Raw genomic sequence first — 23930 nt, 5'->3', positions numbered from 1 at the left:
AAGTTGGAGAGAGTATTTCCACATTTACTCAACAACTTTGGTTACAGGTTACATTCAGATAAAAATCAACCCAGTGTGCTAACACAAACTTGTTTTATATTATTGCACTTGGCGTATACCCACAAAGAATAATAAACTGTATCTGTGATGTTGTAAATGTGTGTTATTATAACTGACCAAAACAATCAATCTATAATCTACATTTAAAGTGATTTACTTATATCAGGATATTTGTAAAGGAGTCGATATTTCATTTCCACCTGCAAACATGCTGTAAGCTACAAAAAGCTAATTTAATTTCACATGTTCTCGCTCCTAACATTAAAAAAGAAAAAACATTTCACAAAACGAAAAAACATTTCAGTCGCTGCGAACATAGACTGTAGAAGTAATGGACGAAGCCGAAATATGGCTGCTGCCATGCTGGTTTACTGGAGCCTGAAGAGACCAAATTTGGATGAGAGGGTGGAGCTGCAGAAAAGCAGGTGGTTGAAAAATGCCATGTTAGCAGAGCTGTCTGTACCTGTGGCTGACCAATTGGCTTGTGAATGAGCTAGTTTAACTTAGTGTTTCCCACAGAGGATGTTTTATTAGTTGTGGTGACTGACTGTAGTTGTTTAGTTATCAGACTAAAGAAGGAGCGGACTCGCCGCTAGCTTGCCCGGTGGGACAGCGGGAGGTAAACGACACATAATGGGAAACTCTAAACAGGTCTTATCATCACTACTAACAAACCAGGTATGGCAAGCACAGTATACCTGCTACTTAGTGCTAAAATATATCAATACAATATAGAATTTAAGTCACTGAAAAGCTGGAGCTCAGACTTCTTGCATGGCCAGAAAGTTCCATAAATCCCACAGAGAGAGACAGATTATTTGTCCAAACTTTGAATGAAAAAATCCCCAAAAGGCTCCAACAACACAAACAAGCTAAGCTAAGTTCAGTGACTGTGTGTCTACGTTGATGTCTAGCAGCTCCCACCTGTCACTCAAGTGACTCAGTCCCTATGATTTAAGGCTTAATATAATTAAAACAGGTGTGTTACAAAACAAATTCACCCCCTTGTACAGTCTTGAACTGTAAAATTAGCTATTTATAACAAAACCGTTTTTTGGACCAGGCTGTAAACATGTAAACATTTTCCCATCTGCTGTAATTTTATCTCTTGGTTTCTGGAGCCAGCCTCAAGTGGCCACAAGAGAAACTGCAGTTTTTTTGCATTTCCGCACTGACTTCATTTCTCAATCGGTGGTTGCCGCTTGGCTGCAAAAACGTTTCAGAATACGGAAAGGTTAGGACTATACTACCTGTTTGTGTTTGGACGGAACTTGTGTCAAGGCAAACGACGCAAAAGTGACATACTGTTTCTGGGGTCCGTTTCACAAAGCAGGTTCAACAAACTCTGAGTCTAACCCTGAACTCTGAGTTGATCTACTCTGAGATAGGAAACTCTGAGTCTTCGGTTCCAGAACAGCTGATCAGAGTTAGTTCAATCAACTCTGAATAGGATTAGCCGGAGTTAAGTGCGTGCACGCTGACTATAAAAAGCCAGCATTAATGGAGCCCTGATACCACGATTCACCATGGCAACGGTACACAATAAGAGGTCCTCCTACTTCACACCAAAGGAGCTCAAAATACTCATGCGGACGTTTGGCGAACACAAACGTGTATTTCGCAAGAGAAGTAACACGACTGCAGCTGCAAGAGAGAGAGAAGCGGCGTGGGAAGAAATCGCTGCTCGAGTGAACGCGTAAGTTTGAATTGGTGTATTCATTAAATATTTAATCACAGAATAGAAGCTAAGATTTATATTCATTTAGGTGCAATCCAGCGGGACCAAAACACACATGGAAGCAGCTAAAAATGAAGTATAAGAACATCATTCAATCAGGTAAGCCTAAGGAAAAATGGGCTCTTGTCTGAACCTCACTTCAATCATATTTAAAATATTAAAGTAAATATCATTCAGTGGCAGTTTTTGTGCCGCTTTATCCCTAACATGATGCTGATTTCACATACATTTCATTGATTAGGCCTCAATACATTTAAATTCTGCTCAGCCAACAGAAAGAAGGCAGAGGCCCGCAAAACGGGTGGAGGACCAGCACCACCACCTCTGACTGAGGCAGAGGAGCTGGCCCTGAGCCAGAACACGGGGAGGCCAGTGGCAGAGGGAATCCCTGGGGGGAGCTCATCTGAGCCTGTCACCCCCAAGACACAAGTGCCTTCATAAGATGTAAGAAATAAAGAGTACGGTCTAAACCTGCAGTGTATGTAAAGTGTTATGACATTATTTTTGTTGTGATTTGTCACTATAGGAATAAAAATTAATTGATTGATGTAATAGCCATGGCCATTTGTCCTAACAGATTCTGATGGGGTTCTCTGCCTTGTCGAGCCCCATCCAACGACAGAACACCTTGCAGCTGTAAGTAGGCTACTCAATACTCCAGAGATGACCAAATAGTGTAAAGTGTGCTAAAACCTAATGCTCATCTAAACAGGAAGAACCTCAGGAAGACGATGAAGAGACCCTCTCTGCTGACACACAGAGGCCTACAGAGGTAACATGTTAAAATGATATGTCACTGATATCTGGCGTTATCTTCCCATTCACTGCTCTTTAAGTTCTTGTGTGGAATATTGTGGCATGTAGCCTACATTAAAGTATGAACATACATTCTTATCCTTTTTAACAGAGCATGGCTGGGCAGCAGGAGGAGGGTCCATCAACAGCACAGTTGAACACAGTGAGTCACTAAATGCCAGAGGTGAATTCTGCATGAACTGCAGGATTCAATGTCATCCTTATGTATTCCCAGTTACCTGTAAAGGAACTGTACAGGAGACATCTTTAAAAACAAACAGAAAAAACCAACAAAGAAATGGTGTTCCTGGACCTCCAGATTAAAAAGTCAGCGCTGGAGATCAAATATTGCAACACAAGTTAGAGGTGGGTGCATAGTCACAGGTGAATTGTGTTATTTTATTTTTTAAATATTGTTCCAGTAATTAACGTCTGCTTTTGTATTTTTAGGAAATAAAGAGGACCAAATAAAATGTGACTCATTTGTCTTATTTGAGTGCTCTCGGCAGTGGTGGTGGAAAATCTACAAAACATGACTTTGACACAGATTTATCTTTTGATTATTTTATTATAACTATAAAAGACTTTTGCAAAGGGTCAGAGCAGAACAGAGAGGCAACCAAAGAGAGCCCAATGATAAAGAAATGAGTGAATACACAGGCATTTTATAGAGATAGGAGTACTCCTTGTCCTCGGCTTCAGAAAGTAGAAAACTACCCAGGCCTCATCTGAGAAGCACTGTGTAAATGGGTCAAAGGTCAAACATATGAACAATGGCTAAGCGGTTGGAAGTTAAGGAGTATAAGAAAGACTTTAAAGTATGTATGATCTAAATAAGGTAAGACATGTTAAAGAACTAAAAGAAAAAAATAAATAAACGTGTCTTAGACAGCGAAATGATTGTGGCAGATGACATCTCTGACTGCCCTTCCATCCTGCATGTCAGCTGCAGGGATGGGGTCTTCATCAGCCTCTATTTGTAGGGCAGGGTGTTGCTCTTCTCTAATTGTGGCAATATTATGGAGAACAACACATGCCACAATAATGTCGCAGGCCCTCTCAGGGGTTACCCTGAGGTGACGTAGGCACTGGAAACGAGCTTTCAACAGGCCTATGGTCATCTCCACCCGAGCTCTCATCCTGCAGTGGGCCACATTGAAGCGCTGCTGGGGGCCTGGCTCAGGGGTCAACAATGTTGGCCGGCATGGGTACCCCCTGTCACCCAGCAGATAGCCGTCAAAGTGTCCTGTAATGTATAGTGGATACTTTGAGTGTGTCAAAGGAGGGAGACAAGTGAATTATATTGAACAAAGCTCTAGGCTACTTACCACGTTCCATTCTGTGGCTTACAGTAGACTCACGGTATACCTGTGAGTCATGCACAGACCCGGGCCACTTGGCCTCCACATTTGTTATGAGGTGTGAAGCATCACATATGATCTTGACAGTGCAGAGAATGACAGATGTTAGTTGCAGGATTGTGATGCAGTCTTTCACATTTTGACACAGTGGTCATATCTACCTGCACATTAATGCTGTGGATGGACTTTCTATTTACATATACCTCATTTTCAGAGGGAGCCCTGATGGGAATATGGGTTCCATCAACACACCCAATCACATTGGGAAATCCTGGAATAAACTGAAATTAGCAATCCTAGTCTGAGGTCACAGCAACATGTCATTAACAGTACACTATACATTATCATTCTTTAAAACAGATTTCTACATCGTTTACCTGCAATCCTGTGGAATTCCTCCTTCATAGCTCTCAGAGGTTTGTGGCCAGGGAGTTTAACAAAAGAGCCAGACACACTTTCCTCACTGCCCTGCAGACAGTGGCTTTGCTGAGGTGCTCTGAATCCCCAATATTATAAAGAAAACTTCCATTCGCAAAAAAACGTAAGGCAACACAAAGAATTGCTCAGATGTGAGTGCTTGTCCACGGTGGGTGATTTTTGTGATGTGCGGCTGCAGAAGAGTGTGCATATAACGCAGTGACTGTAAAGAAAAACGGTAACGCTCAAATAAAAAGTGGTTCGGAAATGAAAAGACATCTAATCGGGGTCTTATCATCCTGTCCCGACGAGGGTTGAACTCCCTCAGAGAAGTGCAGCCCCCTCGTCAACTATGTCGTCAACAAATGGACATGCCATGGTGACAAATAATTATCTTCTTTGTCACACAGACGAACGTTTTTTTTAATTTTTCGGTAATCACTCTAAGACGCACGTGATACGGGCTGAATGAATGAGGAAGTCGAATGAGGGCTTTACAGCCTAGAGGGAGGAGACAGAGTGAAACTCTGAGTTTCCTGAAGAAAACCAGGTTGAAGTTCCCTGGGACTGTGCAGCAAGATACGCAAGCAACGTAGAAACTAAATTCAAGAGTTATTGAAAGTCACTTGTGGATAACTTTTTGTCATCTGTGCTTGTCAGTGCTCTAGCATCATAAAAACCAGCTCTGAGATCGCCTTTGCAACCACAGCCGCACACAGCGGAACATCACAAGTTAATTCAAACTTCAGCTGACCAGTTAATGTGTTTTTTTACACCACAGATGACTCCCGCTAAAGATGTATTGAGTTTGACTTATTGTGACCCGCTCACCGATTTGACTATCCTCTCTAGTTACTCGAGGTTTCCGTGGCATTACTTTATTTTAAGAAAACAAACAGAGACGACACGTTTGTAGCGATCAGCGGTGGCGAGAGTACAGTCCACTATTGTCATGTAATGTTGTCCACAGAAAAATGAGTGTTCCAGCAAACTGTATGTCTTACAATGTCTCAAAAGACACCGATTATTAATGAAATACATCAGCGAAAGAGTAGTCATTTATTTCCTCGTTTGTGTACAACGGACTCATAAGCCACGCCCACAAACATCCTGTGACCGCCACCAGTTAATTCAACACCAGTTAAACTGTGACACCGGCAGTCGTCTCAAACGCACCTACAAAAAAACAGAAAGTGAAACAAAGTCAGTCAGCACTCATCCATTTTGAGTCGACCGAGCACAAGGAATAAAAGGTGAGACTGAGGCAGGGTGAGAGTAAATTCAATGTTATTATTGTTAAATTGTCAAAGTCTGTGATTAATATGTGAAGGAAGATTGAAAGAACAATACACATTATTAATTTGATGATTTTAGAGACAAATTTCATATCAGTCTCAGAAACGGGCAATGGTCAAATACAACGCAGATAGTGAGATTATGTCAACAGATCAGACTAGGGGCAAAACCACAGTAAATTAGCGGATAAACAGGCAGAACCAGGCAGATATTAAGGTTAGTAAAATACACTAGACAATCTGGCAAAAACAGAGTGAAAATGGTTTTGACATACTTTAATAGGGACTCGACAACAGCGGGACCAGTTTACTCCTCAGGGCCCGACAACAATCCCATTGTATATCTCCGTATGTCCCTATTGAAAATGCATTGATTGTCGCTGTTTATAAAGCTTTTTGTTTTGATCGCTACGTCATTAATAACGTCCCTCGTGCACACGTGGCTCACGTGCTTAATTAAACTTAATTAAACAGACTGCTGATGCAGACAGTCAACAAAGCAGACACAGACACAACAAGGGCGGCGGGGCAAGCAGCTGTGCAGAGAGCAGAGGTGAAGATGTGTTGGGAGGACTAAAGCAAAGCAAAGTGATCAGATTAAAGTAGATTGTGAATTAAAACTTACTAAGGTGAAGAAGAGAGTGCAAATAAAGTGTGAAAGTAAGAAATAACCCTCTAGAAACAGGGTAACCCAGACTGAGTAAGTCTACATGTGATGTGCTTCTCACAGAAATCATTGATATATGTGAGTAATTAATGACAAAGCCTGTAATTAATGAGATGATTTTTTTTAATCCCCCCCCCCAGAAGATGAATGATTGTGTGGAGAAAGAGGAGGACAGAGGAAAGTCTCCTACGCCCAGCTGTCTGTCTATGAAGAGTGAGTGGTCTAAAGGTATTGTTGTGAACTTCAGTAAGGAACCAGGACCCTCAGAAACACGGTAAGGGAACTTTTTAACCACTAAACTCTCAAGCAACAGCATTTTGAGTACAGAAAACCAGGGTTGTCATGTTACCTGAATTGCAATCTCAGATCCCGTCTGCGCTGTCCATATGCATGCGCACTCTCTCTCTCCCTCTCCTTACACGAGTGCATTATACATGGTTATATTAATTAATGTCACTGCCCGAATGTCTTTGGTTACAGTGGGACATTTGAAATGAAAACACCTCATCAAAAAGATGTGCGGTATCAAAAGTTACGTTTATCTATTATAATTAATGGATAAAATGCTGCTGGCACACTGGAGACGGGGATCAAGCAGGTTACCTTGCCCTTCTTGGCCCCCTCGGGATACATTTCACTGAAATCTCTGAGGAGGACTTTGCAGGCTGTGGAGAAATTAACGCCTCCATAGCCACGGAGCTCTGTCATCACAGCGCTGGCATCTCTTGCACTTGTGGCATCGATAGAGGGGCTGTGGCTGGTGCTGCTGACGCGTCCTCCCCGGTAATTCCTTTGCCGAAATGTCCAATAATGGTTCGGAACCAAGAATAACCTTAAATATGGATGACCTGGGAAAATTTTGAAAAACTGCAAAATTATTGTGCCCTCTGCCAAAACCCAGCTAGCAGGGAACGTTCCCATAACATTGTAACATGTCCTACAAGTTCTAATTATATTTGAAAATAAAACGTTTTAATCAAATATTCAAAGAAGGTTTGAAGGATGTTTATCATTTCAAATAAAGTTCTTGTAACGTTAAAACTTAAACTAAGACAAAACATTCTAACTGAAACATTGTGAAGATATTTTCAGGATGTTATTGAGGCCTGGGATGTCAGAACGCCTTTTAGAAAACATTTGCTCAATGTTACATAAAAACAAGGTAGAACATGCTCACTGCAACATTCTGAGGATCTTTTCAGGATGTAAGTATGACTTGAACTGTCAGAACGTGATTTAAAAAACGTTCCTGAAATGTGATTTGAACATTGTCACACTCTGACCTAGAGTGAGGGTAGTAGGTCGAAAGGCTGACTGAAAAAGGTGTAATTTAACCTCAAAATGTTGAAAAAGGGGAAGCAAGACAAATTCCAATTGATGCAAAAATGAAGTGTTTTATTGCTCTTCAAAGACAGTAGAGACATCTGAGCAATGAAGCAAAATGCAGAAGAAAAATATTTACATACACTGGCCAGACCCTCCATACAGCACCACAGTCCTTCTCTGACTGCTGAGGCAGTGTAGGTTCCCTCCATTTAAAGGCTAAGCCCCTCCCACTGGACCATACCATGTTTAATTGAACTCAATTAAGTAATCAATTTAACCATACATGTTATTTTCAATATCAGAACCCATTACAATTATTACATTTATTTTCCACAAATTAAAGGAGTCATCAAAGCTTTCACATAATATCCAAGCTAAGAATTCAATTACAACTCCATTAAACACTCCCATCAGTTGGTATGGTGCAGTAAGATGGACTGAGCATGCTCCCTACTTTTACTCAGGCACTATAAAAGACAGCCTGAAACAATGCTCAGGTCCTTAGTCACTGCCCAGTACCAGGAAGCACTGTGGTAAGAAAAGAAAAACATAATTAGATACAAACTCATGATATACCAACTTTGAACAATAAAGATTTAACTCAAAACCACAACAATGTGTTTAAATGTGTTTCTGTGAAACTTTATGGGGGAAATAGCACAGGAAACTTACTGAGATGTTAAATGTAGTTCAGTGTGTGCACCCACTGAACTATCAGTAGCATGCTACCTGGCTAACATGTGGCAGGGGAAACTGCCACAAACATTCTCACTGCAACTTTCTGAAAATGTTTTCAGAGAACGTTCTCCTGCTATTAAAAGCAACATTCTGGGAACCAAATAAAAACTTCCCGCTCAAAACATTACCAGAACATCGCACATAACATTCTCAGAACAAAAGCTGGGTAGCCTCAATAAAGCATCATGAGAATAACAGTTTGATTTCTTCGCACTGCATTTTCAGGCTGCAGATATTTATGATTTTGTAAAAGCCCCACACAGTGTTTTGCATTTAATTTAAGAATGATTCATAATTTAAGGGATTTTCCTTGTTTCCCCAGAAAGCACAAGAGGAGTGTTTGTGAGGAGGGGCTGCTGTCCAGCTGTGTTTTATGTCAGAACGTCCTGAGAGATCCAGTTTCTACCAGCTGTGGACACTGGTTCTGCAGACAGTGCATCACCTCATACGAGGACCAGTCTGGTTCGTCTGGAGATTCCTCCTGTCCCCAGTGTGGAGAAAGATCTATAACAAGACCAGGACTGCAGATAGCCGGACAGACCAGCACTGTACAAAGTAAGATTTTCCATCTGCTGATGTCATTGTGTCTGAAAACAGGACTTTCTAATGTATTACAGGGAAATATGTTAGTATGCAGTGCCTTTAATATATATTAAACACATATTTTTCTTCTCTCTCAGCAGATAGTGGTCTTCAGGAGGTTTTAGATGAGCATAAGATCAGTCTGAGGGCGAGATGTGAACATGTGACTGAAGGAACTGATGAAGCAGCAAGTGGAACCCTCCTCAACAGGATCTACACTGAGCTCTACATCACAGAGGGACAAAGTGAAGAGGTAAATACCCAACATGAGGAGAGGCAGCTCGAGAGAGCTTCCAAGATGGAGACCCTCCATGAGACTTCAATCAAGTGCCATGACATCTTTAAAGCCTTACCTGATGAACAGAGGCACATCAGAGTCGTGCTGACCAACGGTGTTGCTGGTGTTGGAAAAACCTTCTCAGTGCAGAAGTTCACTCTGGACTGGGCAGAGGGCTCGGAAAACCAAGACATCAGTCTGGTTTTTCTGCTTTCATTCAGGGAGCTGAACTTGATCAGAGACGAGCAGTACAGTCTTCTCAAGCTGCTCCATGCTTTCCATCCCACATTACAGAAGCTCACAGCAGAGACGCTCGCTGTCTGTAAACCTTTGTTCATCTTTGACGGCCTGGATGAAAGCAGAGTTTTATTAGATTTCCACAACAATCAGGTTGTGTCTGACGTCTCACAGAAGTCATCAGTCCATGTGCTGTTGACAAACCTCATCAAGGGGAATCTGCTTTCCTCAGCTCTCATCTGGATAACTTCTCGGCCTGCAGCAGCCAATCAGATCCCTGGAACATGTGTGGACAGGGTGACAGAAGTACGAGGCTTCACTGAGGCCCAGAAGGAGGAGTACTTCAGGAGGAGGTTCAGTGATGAAGAGCTGTCCAACAGAATCATCTCGCACATCAAGACAGCCAGGAGCCTCCACATCATGTGTCTAATCCCAGTCTTCTGCTGGATCACTGCTACAGTTCTGGAGCACATGTTGACCACAGACCAGAGAGGAGAGCTGCCCAGGACCCTGACTGACATGTTCTCACACTTCCTGTTGGTTCAGACAAAGAGGAAGAAGCAGAAGTATGATGAGGGACAAGAGACGAGTCCACAGGAGCTGACAGAGGCTGACAGGGAAGTCCTTCTGAAGCTGGGGAGGCTGGCGTGCGAACATCTGGAGAAAGGAAACATCATGTTCTACCAAGAAGACCTGGAGCATTGTGGTCTGGATGTCACAGAGGCCTCGGTGTACTCAGGACTTTGTACAGAGATCTTCAAAAGAGAGTGTGTGATCTTCCAGAAAACAGTCTACTGCTTTGTTCATCTGAGTGTTCAGGAGTTTCTGGCTGCAGTCTTCGTTTTCCACTGTTACACAGACAGGAACAGAGATGTAGTGGCGGCTGTCATTGGAAAGACATCCCTGGATGCCTTTCTGAAGAGTGCCATGGAGAAATCCCTTCAGAGTAAGAATGGACACCTGGACCTGTTTGTTCGCTTCCTTCATGGCCTCTCCCTGAAGTCCAACCAAAGACTCTTAGGAGGCCTGCTGGGTCAGACAGACGAAAGCCCAGAAAGGATCCAGAGAGTCATCAATAACCTGAAAGAGATGAACCGTGATAAGATCTCTCCTGACAGAAGCATCAACATCTTCCACTGTCTGACGGAGATGAAGGACCACTCGGTACATCAGGAGATCCAAGAGTTCCTGAAATCAGAGAACAGATCAGGAAAGAGATTCTCTGAGATCCACTGCTCTGCTCTGGCCTACATGCTGCAGATGTCAGAGGAGGTTCTGGATGAGTTGGACCTGAAGAAGTACAACACAACTGATCAGGGACGACTGAGACTGATTCCAGCTGTCAGGAACTGCAGAAAGGCTCTGTAAGTCATGATTTAAATAATAATACAGACACGTGTAGATACGTGTTGTAGGTCTTTGGTCTTTTTCTGATTTCCCCCCCGAGGATAAATAAAGTATTCCTGAATCTGATTAAAATCTACACATTATAACATAAAATTCAAAAAAATAGTAATTTATTGGGGGAAAAAAGGTATAATGTTACAGATCCTCTTAAGCCGATTTAAATTCTGAGAACAAACTGTCGATTTTTAGTAGATCTATAGTTGTGTTTATGGCTGTCAATTTAATCAACACAGATTTTATGTTTATTTCTAAAAATCATTACATCTAGTCTTCTATGAACCTTCCCTTGAGTGACAGGGGCGTCATGTTGACCTGGTAATAGAAGATAACAACTGTAGAGGTTGTGGTTTATCACTACATAAGCGTTTGAAAGTTATTATTACCTGAGTTGTCTCTACAAGGTGCTGTATAAAGCCAGACACACATTGTAAGACTCATTTTTTCTGCACTGAAAGCATTTTGTTTTTGAATTGTCTCTCTAGCCTCTAACTTTGTGGAGACATACTGTATATTGAAACAGATTACACTGAGATGTCTGTGCACATTATGTGAACCTGAGTGTTACTTATTTTCAATCTTCAAAAAAAGAAACTGTTTATTTTTCAAATGCATCGATTAAGTAATTTTTTATATTTCCTATTAATTCCTAATAATATATTTCGCAATGTTTACGTCATAACAGATTTTCCAATTGTGGAATATCGAAGACTCACTGTGAAGTTGTGGCCTCAGCTCTGAAGTCCAACCCCTCCCATCTGAGAGAGCTGGACCTGAGTGTCAATGGGCTGCAGGATGCTGGAGTGAAGCTGTTGTGTGTTGGTCTGCAGAGTCCAAACTGCAGACTGGAGACTCTGGAGTGAGTTCACTGACTCTCTGTTTCTATTGTAGTCCTCATGTTTTTAATTAAGAACTGAACCTAACTCATGTTTAGGAATTACTTACATCTATGACCATATATAGATTCTGTGTTGTTCATATTTTCATGTTTCTTTAAACTTAATTTATTCTGCAGTCACTAAAGACTTCTGTTTGTTAAAGAAACCAGAGAAAACGTCCTCTGTCAGTTTTTAGAGTAAATGAATGTTTATGATTTTCAGTAAATGGTCACAACTGTATCCAGAATAACCTCTTAACTAATGTTTGTTTAAATGATAAAGTTTACTGGCTGAAGTAGAAATGTTTCTTTAGTTTCAGTTGGTTACAAAAATCAGGACACACTGATGTTTATTTACACATTTAAAACTTGAACACAACAAAATGATTTTTAATGAATTTTGTCTCCATATCTTTTTTCTTTTTTCAGATGGAGTCGCTGCAGTTTGTCAGAGATCAGCTGTGCTTCTCTGGCCTCAGCTCTGAAGTCCAACCCCTCCCATCTGAGAGAGCTGGACCTGAGTGACAACAAGCTGCAGGATTCAGGAGTGAAGCTGCTCTCTGATTTTCTGCAGAGTCCAAACTGCAGACTGGAGACTCTGAAGTCAGATAACGTTCTTTTTCTTCTATTCTGAGTTTAATATGATGTGAAAATGATGGTGAAACTAAACTTTAGACATTAGGCTGATATTATCCTGATCCACACCTGACTTTCATTAGTTTTTCTTTCTCATGTTTTTCAGATGTTAAGAAACAAATCTAAATGAAAATGACTAAATAAATGTTATCAATGTCAGCCATCAGATAATGATAGATATATTCAGTATTTGTTTTATCAACATTGTGATGAAGCTGTAAGTCATGATGCTGATACTGACTGAATAGTTCTAATTGTAGATGCTTTGATTTCAGGACTTCTCTATTAGTAACAGAATTAATACAGATTTATTCTGTTCACATTTATCCACCATTTGTCCTGATATATTTGGCATCTCTGGAAGCTTCTGGATCATGAAGTGAAATGTAAATCAGTTTCTCAGAGTTTGTATGTGTTTGGCTGCTCAACATGAGTTTGTATAGTCTGATCCACTGGTGGAGCTGGCAGAGTTGAAGAGGTGAAGTCACTAAAACTTCGTAGAAGTAGCAGCAGGTTGTAGTTAATCTAAATAAGAGCTATTTCTGTTTTTGTAATTTCCAGTATTTAACCTGCATCCTGTTGGGTTCAGGTGTTTGGAGGATCCATTTTAACTTCTTCATTCTAAACCCTCTTCAGCTGTCAACAGATTGTTAGACATTAACTGATGTAATGATGTTACATAATTATTCTTTATTCAGATTATTTCTTCAAAAATCAGGACACATTGATGTTTATTTCCACATTTAAAACTTGAACACAACAAATTGGATTTTTAATGAATTTTATCTCCATATCTTTTTTCTTTATTCAGATTGAGTCGCTGCAGTTTGTCAGTGATCAGCTGTGCTTCTCTGGCCTCAGCTTTGAAGTCCAACCCCTCCCATCTGAGAGAGCTGGACCTGAGTGACAACAAGCTGCAGAATTCTGGAGTGAAGCTGCTCTCTGATTTTCTGCAGAGTCCAAACTGCAGACTGGAGACTCTGAGGTCAGTTCACTGACTCTCTGTTACTATTGTAGACCTCATGTGTTTAATAAACTACTGAACCTAACTCATGTTTAGAAATAACTTACATCTATGACCATATATTGTTTCTGTGTTGTTCATATTTTCATGTTTCTTTAAACTAAATTTACTCTGCAGTCACTAAAGACTTCTGTTTGTTAAAGAAACCAGAGAAAACGTCCTCTGTCTGTTTTTAGAGTAAATGAATGTTTATGATTTTCAGTAAATGGTCACAACTGTATCCAGAATAACCTCTTAACTAATGTTTGTTTAAATGATAAAGTTTGCTGGCTGAAGTAGAAATGTTTCTTTAGTTTCAGTTGGTTACAATAATCAGGATACATTGATGTTTATTTACACATTTAAAGCTTGAACACAACAAATTGGATTTTTAATGAATTTTATCTCCATATCTTTTTTCTTTATTCAGATTGAGGAGCTGCAGTTTGTCAGATATCAGCTGTGCTTCTCTGGCCTCAGCTCTGAAGTCCAACCCCTCCCATCTGAGAGAGCTGGACCTGAGTCTCAACAAGCTGCAGGATTCAGGATTGAAGCTGCTCTCTGATTTTCTGCAGAGTCCAAACTGCAGACTGGAGACTCTGACGTCAGTTCACTGACTCTCTGTTACTATTGCAGACCTCATGTGTTTAGTTCTGTTTAGGACTAGGGGATACAATCTCTTGCTTGCTTCACGTACTTGATATGATGAGAGTGGGGAAGATAATATGGGGGTTTCCAAACAGGAGCCATGGTGGTGTGTGTGTGTGTGTATGGGGGGTGATAGGCCCACAACACCTCCAGAGGGCTCCAAGAGGTGTCTTTCCTCTCAATCCAGAGCCACCGACTTGCCTGTTCGGCTGCTTTGATGGCTTGGTGTTGGGCTTGGCCTCGGTTTCCCATGTCCTTAAGCAACGTTGTAGCTGACTTGCCCACGAAGCCTCTGCAGCCGACTTTGACCGGGCAGACCTTGGCTTTCCAACCGCGTTGTTCAGCGTCAGCTGCTAGCTCAGCATATTTAAGGCTCTTGCGTTCGTAGGCCTCCTCAACAGCATCCTCCCAGGGCACCGTAAGCTCAATGATGTAAAAGGTGTGGGAGGACCAAAGCATGAGGTCTGGTTTGAGGTTAGTAGTGGCGATCTCAGATGGAAAGCAGAGCCTTTGATTCAGATCCACCAATAATCTCCAGTCTCGTGCCGCTCCCAGCTGGTCAGTGTCGGATTTTGCTGTATAGACCGTGGTTTGCTTCTCTCCCTCGCGGACAAACTCTCCAGATCCAGATGGTCTCCAGAGCAGCTGCTAGGCACTTCAGCACCTGGTTGTGCTGCCAGGTGTTAACGGCCTTGTGTCAGGCTTGTCTTGCAGCCAACCAGAATGTGTTTCAGGTTTGCTGGAGATGGACACACGGGGCATGTAGGGTCTTCTACCACTGATTGAGGTTCCTTGGAGATGGCAGGACATCATAGGTGGCTCGTAGAATGAAGCTGGTTTGAAATGCTTCCATGCCCCACATCTCACTCAAAGAGAACTTTCTCTTCTCAACTCCCTCCCAATTTCATCCATTGTCCTTGCTTTGCCTGAGAGACGGCCTTTGTGCACCTCATTGCTTGTTCTTACCGACGCACCTCCTCGACCGCAAGACATCAGCACTGAGATGGAGTTGCCTTGCGCCAGGTCTGCTCTCTCCAAGGCCAAGGCCTCCTCTCCCTTGTTGTACATGGCCAACGATGTCCTGGTGCTTAAGGGCTGACTTAGCGTATCGTATGGCTGCAGATGGGGTCCACTTCCTTCCAGTTGCAAGGGTGGGAGCTGTTTGGGCTACACATGGGTCACGGGATTCCGTCAGTGTCATTTCCAACCTCACTCTGGAGCACTTGTACTCCTCTGCAAGACTGGACACAGGAAGTTCCAGAATGCTTCTTCCGTACAGCCCTATGTTGCTCAAGCATCTATTCTGTCAGATTTTAGAGTAAATGGTCACAACTGTATCCAGAATAACCTCTTAACTAATGTTTGTTTAAATGATAAAGTTTACTGGCTGAAGTAGAACTGTTTCTTTAGCTTCAGTTGGTTTCAAAAATCAGGACACACTGATGTTTATTTACACATTTAAAACTTGAACACAACAAATTGATTTTTAATGAATTTTATCTCCATATCTTTTTTCTTTATTCAGATTGAGTCGCTGCAGTTTGTCAGATATCAGCTGTGCTTCTCTGGCCTCAGCTCTGAAGTCCAACCCCTCCCATCTGAGAGAGCTGGACCTGAGTTTCAACAACCTGCAGGATTCAGGAGTGAAGCTGCTCTCTGATTTTCTGCAGAGTCCAAACTGCAGACTGGAGACTCTGAAGTCAGATAACGTTCTTTTTCTTCTATTCTGAGTTTAATATGATGTGAAAATGATGGTGAAACTAAACTTTAGACATTAGGCTGATATTATCCTGATCCACACCTGACTTTCATTAGTTTTTCTTTCTCATGTTTTTCAGATGTTAAGAAACAAATCTAAATGAAAATGACTAAATAAATGTTATCAATGTCAGCCATCAGATAATGATAGATATATTCAGTATTTGTTTTATCAACATTGTGATGAAGCTGTAAGTCATGATGCTGATACTGACTGAATAGTTCTAATTGTAGATGCTTTGATTTCAGGACTTCTCTATTAGTAACAGAATTAATACAGATTTATTCTGTTCACATTTATCCACCATTTGTCCTGATATATTTGGCATCTCTGGAAGCTTCTGGATCATGAAGTGGATCTTAAATCAGTTTCTCAGAGTTTTTATGTGTTTGGCTGCTCAACATGAGTTTGTATAGTCTGATCCACTGGTGGAGCTGGCAGAGTTGAAGAAGTGAAGTCACTAAAACTTTATTGAAGTAGCAGCAGGTTGTAGTTAATATAAATAAGAGCTATTTCTGTTTTTGTAATTTCCAGTATTTAACCTGCATCCTGTTGGGTTCAGGTGTTTGGAGGATCCATTTTAACTTCTTCATTCTAAACCCTCTTCAGCTGTCAACAGATTCTTAGACATTAACTGATGTAACGATGTAACATTATCATTCTTTATTCAGATTGTGGAGCTGCAGTTTGTCAGCGATCGGCTGTGCTTCTCTGGACTCAGCTCTGGAGTCCAACCCCTCCCACCTGCGCGAGCTGAACCTGAGTCAAAACAAGCTGCAGAATTCAGATGTGAAGCTGCTCTCTGATTTTCTGCAGAGTCCAAACTGCAGACTGGAGACTCTGAGGTCAGTTCACTGACTCTGTTACTATTGTAGACCTCATCTTTGCCACTTATCCCCCTTTGCGGCTTCTCAGCCTAACTTACTCAAATTTGTGTTACTGAATGTGAGATCCCTATCAAACAAGACCTTCATCTGTCAGGATATTGTTAATACCAAAAAGCTTGACTTATTCTTCATCACTGAAACTTAGTTAAATCACGGTGACTCCATCCCACTAATAGAAACAGCACCTCACTTCTTTAACCAGCCTCGGCCTTCTGGTCGAGGTGGTGGCTTAGCAGTGCTCTTCAGGAACATGTCCTGCTCTCTGGTCTCAGTGGGCCAATTTACATCATTTGAATCTCTATCCTTCAAAATTAATGGTAAACCCCCCGTGCTCTGAGTCCTGATTTACAGACACCCAAAACACCTTCATCAGTGAATTCTCTGAACTCATATTTTGCCAAATTATGACAGGGTTTTAATACTCTGTGACTTTAACATTCATGTTTGTTGTCCCTCTCACCCTCTGGTCAAAAATGTTCCACTTCTTATTGAATCATTTCATCTTGGTCAGTCTATATCTGGTCCAACACATGTCAAAAACCGCACCCTGGGCCTAGTTTTATCCTCTGGTCTCTCCCCTAATAACTTTGATATGATTGATGTAAGTGTCTCAGATCATAAATCAATTGTATTCAATTGACTACCGTCTCCTTCTGCCCCTATACAAATTGCTCCTGGTTGCTCTCGTGTCCTCACCAGTACCACAGCTAGCCAGTTATTCACTGTTTTTAGAGCAGCACCATCCACTTGCCAAATTCAAAAAAATTCTTCCTAGACAAAATTGATATCAAACAGAACATCACTCCCTCTGATCGGCTTTTGGTAAATCCACTTAGGAGTCCACCAACATTTGATACCTTTCTGCCCATCTCACTCCCACAGCTTGACAAAGTCATTTCTGGCTCAAAGCCCACCAATTGCTGCCTTGATATCATTCCTACTAAGCTGCTGAAGGAGGTTCTTGGGGAAATTGGTCCGAGTATAGTGAATATTATTAACAGCTCTTTACTATCTGGAAATGTCCCACAAACGCCATAGTTCAACTCTTATTAAAAAAACCATGTCTGGATCCACGAATACCAAACAATTTCAGACCAGTTTCAAAATGTCCTTTTCTGATTAAAGTCCTGGAGAAAGTAGTCCTCCAACAGATAATACCTTTCCTCAACAGCAATAGCATCTTTGAAAAATTTCAGTCAGGTTTTCGTGCACACCACAGCACAGAATGTGCCTTGTTGAGGGTCACTACTGACCTCCTTGTAACAGCTGATAGTGGCCTTTCCTCAGTCTTAGTCCTGTTAGATCTCAGCGGTGGACCACACAATAATAATTGACCGTCTGCATCACTGGTTGGGGTCTCTGGACCAGCCCTCGACTGGCCTCAATCCTACTTAACAGACAGGACTTCTAGGTTGCAGTTAACAACTCCTTCTCCACCCCTGCTAGCTTCTCATGTGGGGTTCCCCAAGGCTTGGTCCTTGGTCCCCTCCTGTTTCCCCTCTATATGCTCCCATTAGGTGAAATTGTTGAGAAACTGAAATCTCATTTCACTGTTATGTAGATGACACCCAGCTTTACCTTCCCATTCAACACATTGACCAAACTGTACCCACCGCTCTTGCCAAATGTCCGGAGGATATTAAGGGATGGATGGCTAGTAACTTTTTACAACTCAATGAAAACAAAACAGAGATGATCGTGTTCAACCCACCAAACTCCACAAGCACCATTGCCCAATCCCTCGATCATCTATACAATTACATAAAACCCTGCAAAAAAAACCTTGGAATAACATTCAACAATAACCTGAAATATGATAAACAGATTAACACAGTCATCAAATCTAGCTTCTTTCAGCTCAAGATCATGTCCAAAATCAAGACATTCTTATCACGCAAAGATCTAGAAAAAGTCATCCATGCCTTAATTTCCTCCAGACTCGACTACTGCAACTTTCTATATATTGTTATCAGCCAGGCCTCTATTCACCATTAACAACTTGTTCAGAATGCCGCAGCCAGACTCCTTTGCAGATGCAAAAAAAGGGAACACATCACACCCATAGCAGCGTCCCTGCACTGGCTCCCCATTCAGTACAGAATGCTGTACAAGATTCTCCTGTTCGTATTGAAAGCCCTTCATGGCCTCACTCCGAGCTATAATACAGAACTCATATCCCCATACAGTTCAGCTAGGCCCCTCAGATCATCTGATCAAGGGCTATTAACCATCCCGCAATCATGCCGAAAACCTTTTGGGGACAGGGCCTTCTCTGCAGCCGCACCGACTCTAGAATAGCCTCCCATCACGCATAAGAACAGCAGAATCTCTCGACGGCTTTAAAAAATGCCTCAAGACTCATTTTTACTCCTTGGCCTTCCCTAGCTTTTGATTATGAACATGAGTTTGCATTTTACCTTGTTTAACAAAAGCTTCAAGTTGTGTGTGCTTGCATGTGCGTGTGCGTGTGCGAGTGCGTGTTTTGTGTACTTGTGTGCATGTCTGTAAGCATGCTCATGTTTGGGTGTGCTCTCTATGTATTTGTCCATGTATTTCAAATATTCATGTCATGTAATAATCTTTTTATGGCTCTTTTTCATTTGTTCTGTTCTAAAGTTTGTTGTTAAGCTTGCTGTAAAGCACTTTGGTACAAACCCTGTGTGTTTTAAAGCGCTCTATAAATACATTTCACATTGACCTCATATTTAACTACTGAACCTAACTCATGTTTATAAATAAGTTACAACCATGACCGTATAGATTCTGTGTTGTTCATATTTTCATGTTTCTTTAAACTAAATTTAAATTAAAAATCCAGAGAAAACGTCCTCTGTCAGTTTTTAGAGTAAATGAATGTTTATGATTTTCAGTAAATGGTCACAACTGTATCCAGAATAACCTCTTAACTAATGTTTGTTTAAATGATAAAATTTACTGGCTGAAGTAGAAATGTTTCTTTAGTTTCAGTTGGTTACAACAATCAGGACATATTGATGTTTATTTCCACATTGAAAACTTTAAAATGCATCAAATTGTATTTTTAATGACTTTTATCTCCATATCTTTTTTCTTTATTCAGATTGTGGAAATGCAGTTTGTCAGAGATCAGCTGTGCTTCTCTGGCTTCGGCTCTGAAGTCCAACCCCTCCCATCTGAGAGAGCTGGACCTGAGTCTCAACAACCTGCAGGATTCAGGAGTGAAGCTGCTCTCTGATTTTCTGCAGAGTCCAAACTGCAGACTGGAGACTCTGAAGTCAGATAACGTTCTTTTTCTTCTATTCTGAGTTTAATATGATGTGAAAATGATGGTGAAACTAAACTTTAGACATTAGGCTGATATTATCCTGATCCACACCTGACTTTCATTAGTTTTTCTTTCTCATGTTTTTCAGATGTTAAGAAACAAATCTAAATGAAAATGACTAAATAAATGTTATCAATGTCAGCCATCAGATAATGATAGATATATTCAGTATTTGTTTTATCAACATTGTGATGAAGCTGTAAGTCATGATGCTGATACTGACTGAATAGTTCTAATTGTAGATGCTTTGATTTCAGGACTTCTCTATTAGTAACAGAATTAATACAGATTTATTCTGTTCACATTTATCCACCATTTGTCCTGATATATTTGGCATCTCTGGAAGCTTCTGGATCATGAAGTGAATTGTAAATCAGTTTCTCAGAGTTTGTATGTGTTTGGCTGCTCAACATGAGTTTGTATAGTCTGATCCACTGGTGGAGCTGGCAGAGTTGAAGAGGTGAAGTCACTAAAACTTTATTGAAGTAGCAGCAGGTTGTAGTTAATATAAATAAGAGCTATTTCTGTTTTTGTAATTTCCAGTATTTAACCTGCATCCTGTTGGGTTCAGGTGTTTGGAGGATCCATTTTAACTTCTTCATTCTAAACCCTCTTCAGCTGTCAACAGATTCTTAGACATTAACTGATGTAATGATGTAACATTATCATTCTTTATTCAGATTGCATGGCTGCAGTTTGTCAGAGATCAGCTGTGCTTCTCTGGCCTCAGCCCTGAAGTCCAACCCCTCCCATCTGAGAGAGCTGGACCTGAGTGACAACAAGCTGCAGGATCCAGGAGTGAAGCTGCTCGCTGATCTTGTGAAGAGTCCAAACTGCAGACTGGAGACTCTGAGGTCAGTTCATTCACTCTTACTATTGTAGACCTCATTAACTACTGAACCTAACTCATGTTTATAAATAACTTACATCTATGACCATATATAGATTCTGTGTTGTTCATATTTTCACGTTTCTTTCAACTTAATTTACTCTGCAGTCACTAAAGACTTCTGTTTGTTAAAGAAACCAGAGAAAACGTCCTCTGTCAGTTTTTAGAGTAAATGAATGTTTATGATTTTCAGTAAATGGTCACAACTGTATCCAGAATAACCTCTTAACTAATGTTTGTTTAAATGATAAAGTTCACTGGCTGAAGTAGAAATGTTTCTTTAGTTTCAGTTGGTTACAAAAATGTTTATTTACACATTTAAAGCTTGAACACAACAAATTGGATTTTAAATTAATTTTATCTCCATATCTTTTTTCTTTATTCAGATTGAGGAGCTGCAGTTTGTCAGAGATCAGCTGTGCTTCTCTGGCCTCAGCTCTGAAGTCCAACCCCTCCCATCTGAGAGAGCTGAACCTGGGAGGAAACAACCTGCAGGATTCAGACGTGAAGCTGCTCTCTAAACTTGTGAATAGTCCAAACTGCAGACTGGAGACTCTGAGGTCAGTACACATTTGGGGTCAGTCCATGGTGGTTTGGGCACCATAAAACTAAACAGTATCAAAGCAAAGTTAAAGTGTTTCTGGTAAACCTCCTCAACCCTCCCTCCCAGTGTCTGCATCCATTAATGAAGCTGTCAGAGGAGAACGGTGATGGGCTTCAGGATTGAGCAGAAAGATAGTGAAAGATAATAAACAGACAGCCAATCAGATCAGCCAGCAGCTTGTTGTGATCATCTGTTTGAATGAATGTTGTAATATTGATGAGTACAGAAAATAAAGTTGGATTAGAGCTGACCGCATTACAAGATGTAGGAAAACAGACTGTCAGATCTTACCTGTTTTTACTCCCATCTGAACGCTAAAGAATTGATCAGATGTTCACCACTCTAGTATCAGTCTGACTGAAGCCTGGAAATCAATCACTTTAATGATTTTATGGCCATGTTTCCTGAAAGATCCGTTCAAACACAGAAGTTGTATTTTTTTTTTTTTTGTTTTGCTGACCTTGTTTGATTGATCAGTACACTGGGACATCACTGGTGGGTGTGGTTAAAAGTTCAAGAGAAGTAAAATAGTGAAAAAGACGTGAGAAAGTATTTAAGACACTGCTGCTCAGCCTGGTGAGAAGTTACTCTCAAACACCTGTTAGCTTTGTGCTAATATTCCCAATAGAAGATCAGAAAAGATAAATAAATAAGAAACTACTGCTTTCTAATGTAAAAGCTGTTCAGTCAAAAAAAGTCAAGTTAAAGTTTATTATAGCCCAATATCACAAAGTTTGCCTCAAAGGGCTGTACATATCATAAAAACAAGTCAAAGAGTGAGAAAATATATGTGAGAACAATGGTTATATATTTAGGGTAGAATAAGTGAAGTTATAGGCTGATGCAAAAAGATGTGTATAGTTTACTCTTAAAGGAGTCTACTGAGCTAGCCTCTTGAATTTTGGTATGAAGGAATGCTTGGTATGAGAAGACCCTACCGCCTACTGATTTATTTATTTTTGGAATTTTCAGGAGGCCAGCATTTTCAGCTCGTAGAGCCCTAGCTGGTATAGAAGAAGTGACTAGGGGTGATCGTTAGAATGGTTCAGGTCCTTGTAATATTTTAGAAGTTAAAAGTAGAATCTTAAAGTCAGATCTTGTAAGTACAGGGAGCCAATGAAAGGATGTAAGAACAGAGGTAACATATCCTGGCAGCAATGTTTTGTACAAGTTGAAGTTTTCCGATAGTGGAATTAGGTAGGCCGGAGAAAAGTGAATTGCAATAGTCAAGCCTAGATGAGACAAATGCATGAACAAGTGTTTCAGCATCAGCCATTGAGAGGAAGTGGCGAATGTTGGCAGTGTTTCGTAGGTGGAAATATGCATTCTTTGTAATATGGTTGATATGTTCTTCAAATGAGGTTGGATCAAATAAGACACCAAGATTTGTAACGCAGGAGCTTCGTGAAATTGTGGAACCAGCTCTGTTCATGGTGAGATTACAGAATGTGTTTCTTCTGTGCTTTGGACTAAGAATTAGCATCTCAGTTTTGTCAGTATTTAAAAGAAGGAAGTTATTGTTTAATTTCCAGTATACAGTCCTTAGATTTCACCAGCTGATGACAGGCGTGAGGCTTAATGGAAATGTCTAGCTGAGTATCGTCAGCATACAAATGAGAACCTAGTTTGTATTCATTGATCAGTGAACTAAGGGGCAACATGTAAATGGAGAAGAGAATAGGACCAAGCACAGATCCCTGAGGTACGCCATATCTGACATTCTCGTGGTCTGATAAATGATTGTTATGTATAACAAAGTGAGATCTGTCGTAAGTATGACCTAAACCAAGAGAGCGCAGTGTCAATGATACCTACGTAGCTTTCTAGGCTATGTAATAGAATGTGGTGATCAACCGTATCGTCTAAGAGTGACAGTATTGAAGCTGAGTCAGAAGCTGAAGCAAGAAGTAAGTTGTTAACTCCGTTATTGTCGCCGCAGTTTCTGTGCTGTGAAATGTTTTGAAGCCAGATTGATGATGATCTTATAGGATGTTGGTCTATGAGTTGCTGAGCCACTGCTTTTAAACGTTACAACAGTAAATGCATGACTGAACTGTTTCCGACATAATGATGCTTTCAGGGACTCTCCCTTTTCCTCCAAGCTGCAATTCTCCAGTGTGTTAACATAAACATGCTAGGCTACAAAATCACTCCACTTCTGTCTTCATACTGGATGCTCTACATTACTGACTAACAGCTGATAGTCTGAGTATAAACACTGTCTTTTCCTCTCATCAGGTGGAAGGAGTGATATCTGTCACTGGTTCTGTCGAGAGAGGATCAGCTGATGATCCAGGGCAGTTTAAGCAGCAGCTTGTGTGTGGAGACTCTGACTGGGCCGTGTTACTGAGAGGAAGAGTGGAGAGGAGAGCTTCATCCTTTTATTTTTATTGTTTTATTACCACTAATTTCTAAATAACAGTAGA

General features: G+C 40.9%; 2 protein-coding genes across 2 annotated transcripts; both read left to right on the top strand.

Annotated features, from left to right (window-relative positions):
- Positions 1-5573: 5573 nt before the first annotated feature.
- LOC138609950 (protein NLRC3-like) lies at positions 5574-10861 on the top strand. Its single transcript, XM_069682636.1, has 4 exons — positions 5574-5624; positions 6474-6607; positions 8720-8952; positions 9078-10861. The coding sequence occupies exons 2-4, from the start codon at positions 6477-6479 to the stop codon at positions 10859-10861; spliced, it is 2148 nt and encodes a 715-aa protein (XP_069538737.1). The 5' UTR covers positions 5574-5624; positions 6474-6476.
- Positions 10862-15554: 4693 nt separating this feature from the next.
- Positions 15555-23755, top strand: LOC138610025 (ribonuclease inhibitor-like; the record flags this gene model as incomplete). The annotated part of the gene is made up of 6 exons (XM_069682725.1): positions 15555-15760; positions 16492-16665; positions 19787-19960; positions 20692-20865; positions 21287-21460; positions 23743-23755. Coding segments are annotated over 6 exons (915 nt in total), but the record flags the coding sequence as incomplete, so codon positions are not given.
- Between the last annotated feature and the right edge of the window lie 175 nt (positions 23756-23930).

The sequence above is a fragment of the Semicossyphus pulcher genome, unplaced genomic scaffold, assembly GCF_022749685.1.
Source record: "Semicossyphus pulcher isolate SPU_LCO1_2020_fin unplaced genomic scaffold, fSemPul1.0.p SCAF_6, whole genome shotgun sequence".
NCBI classification, from domain to species: domain Eukaryota; kingdom Metazoa; phylum Chordata; class Actinopteri; order Labriformes; family Labridae; genus Semicossyphus; species Semicossyphus pulcher.
Note: the sequence above shows the minus strand (reverse complement) of the source record. Positions and strands in the feature narration are given on the sequence as shown.

What these genes read in the sequence shown, in the direction of transcription:
- LOC138609950 (XM_069682636.1), top strand. Translation starts at nt 6,477, where the DNA reads ATGAATGATTGTGTGGAGAAAGAGGAGGACAGAGGAAAGTCTCCTACG. An exon ending in CCAGGACCCTCAGAAACACG is followed by an intron (nt 6,608 to 8,719) that starts GTAAGGGAACTT and finishes TTGTTTCCCCAG; the next exon opens with AAAGCACAAGAGGAGTGTTT. An exon ending in ACAGACCAGCACTGTACAAA is followed by an intron (nt 8,953 to 9,077) that starts GTAAGATTTTCC and finishes CTTCTCTCTCAG; the next exon opens with CAGATAGTGGTCTTCAGGAG.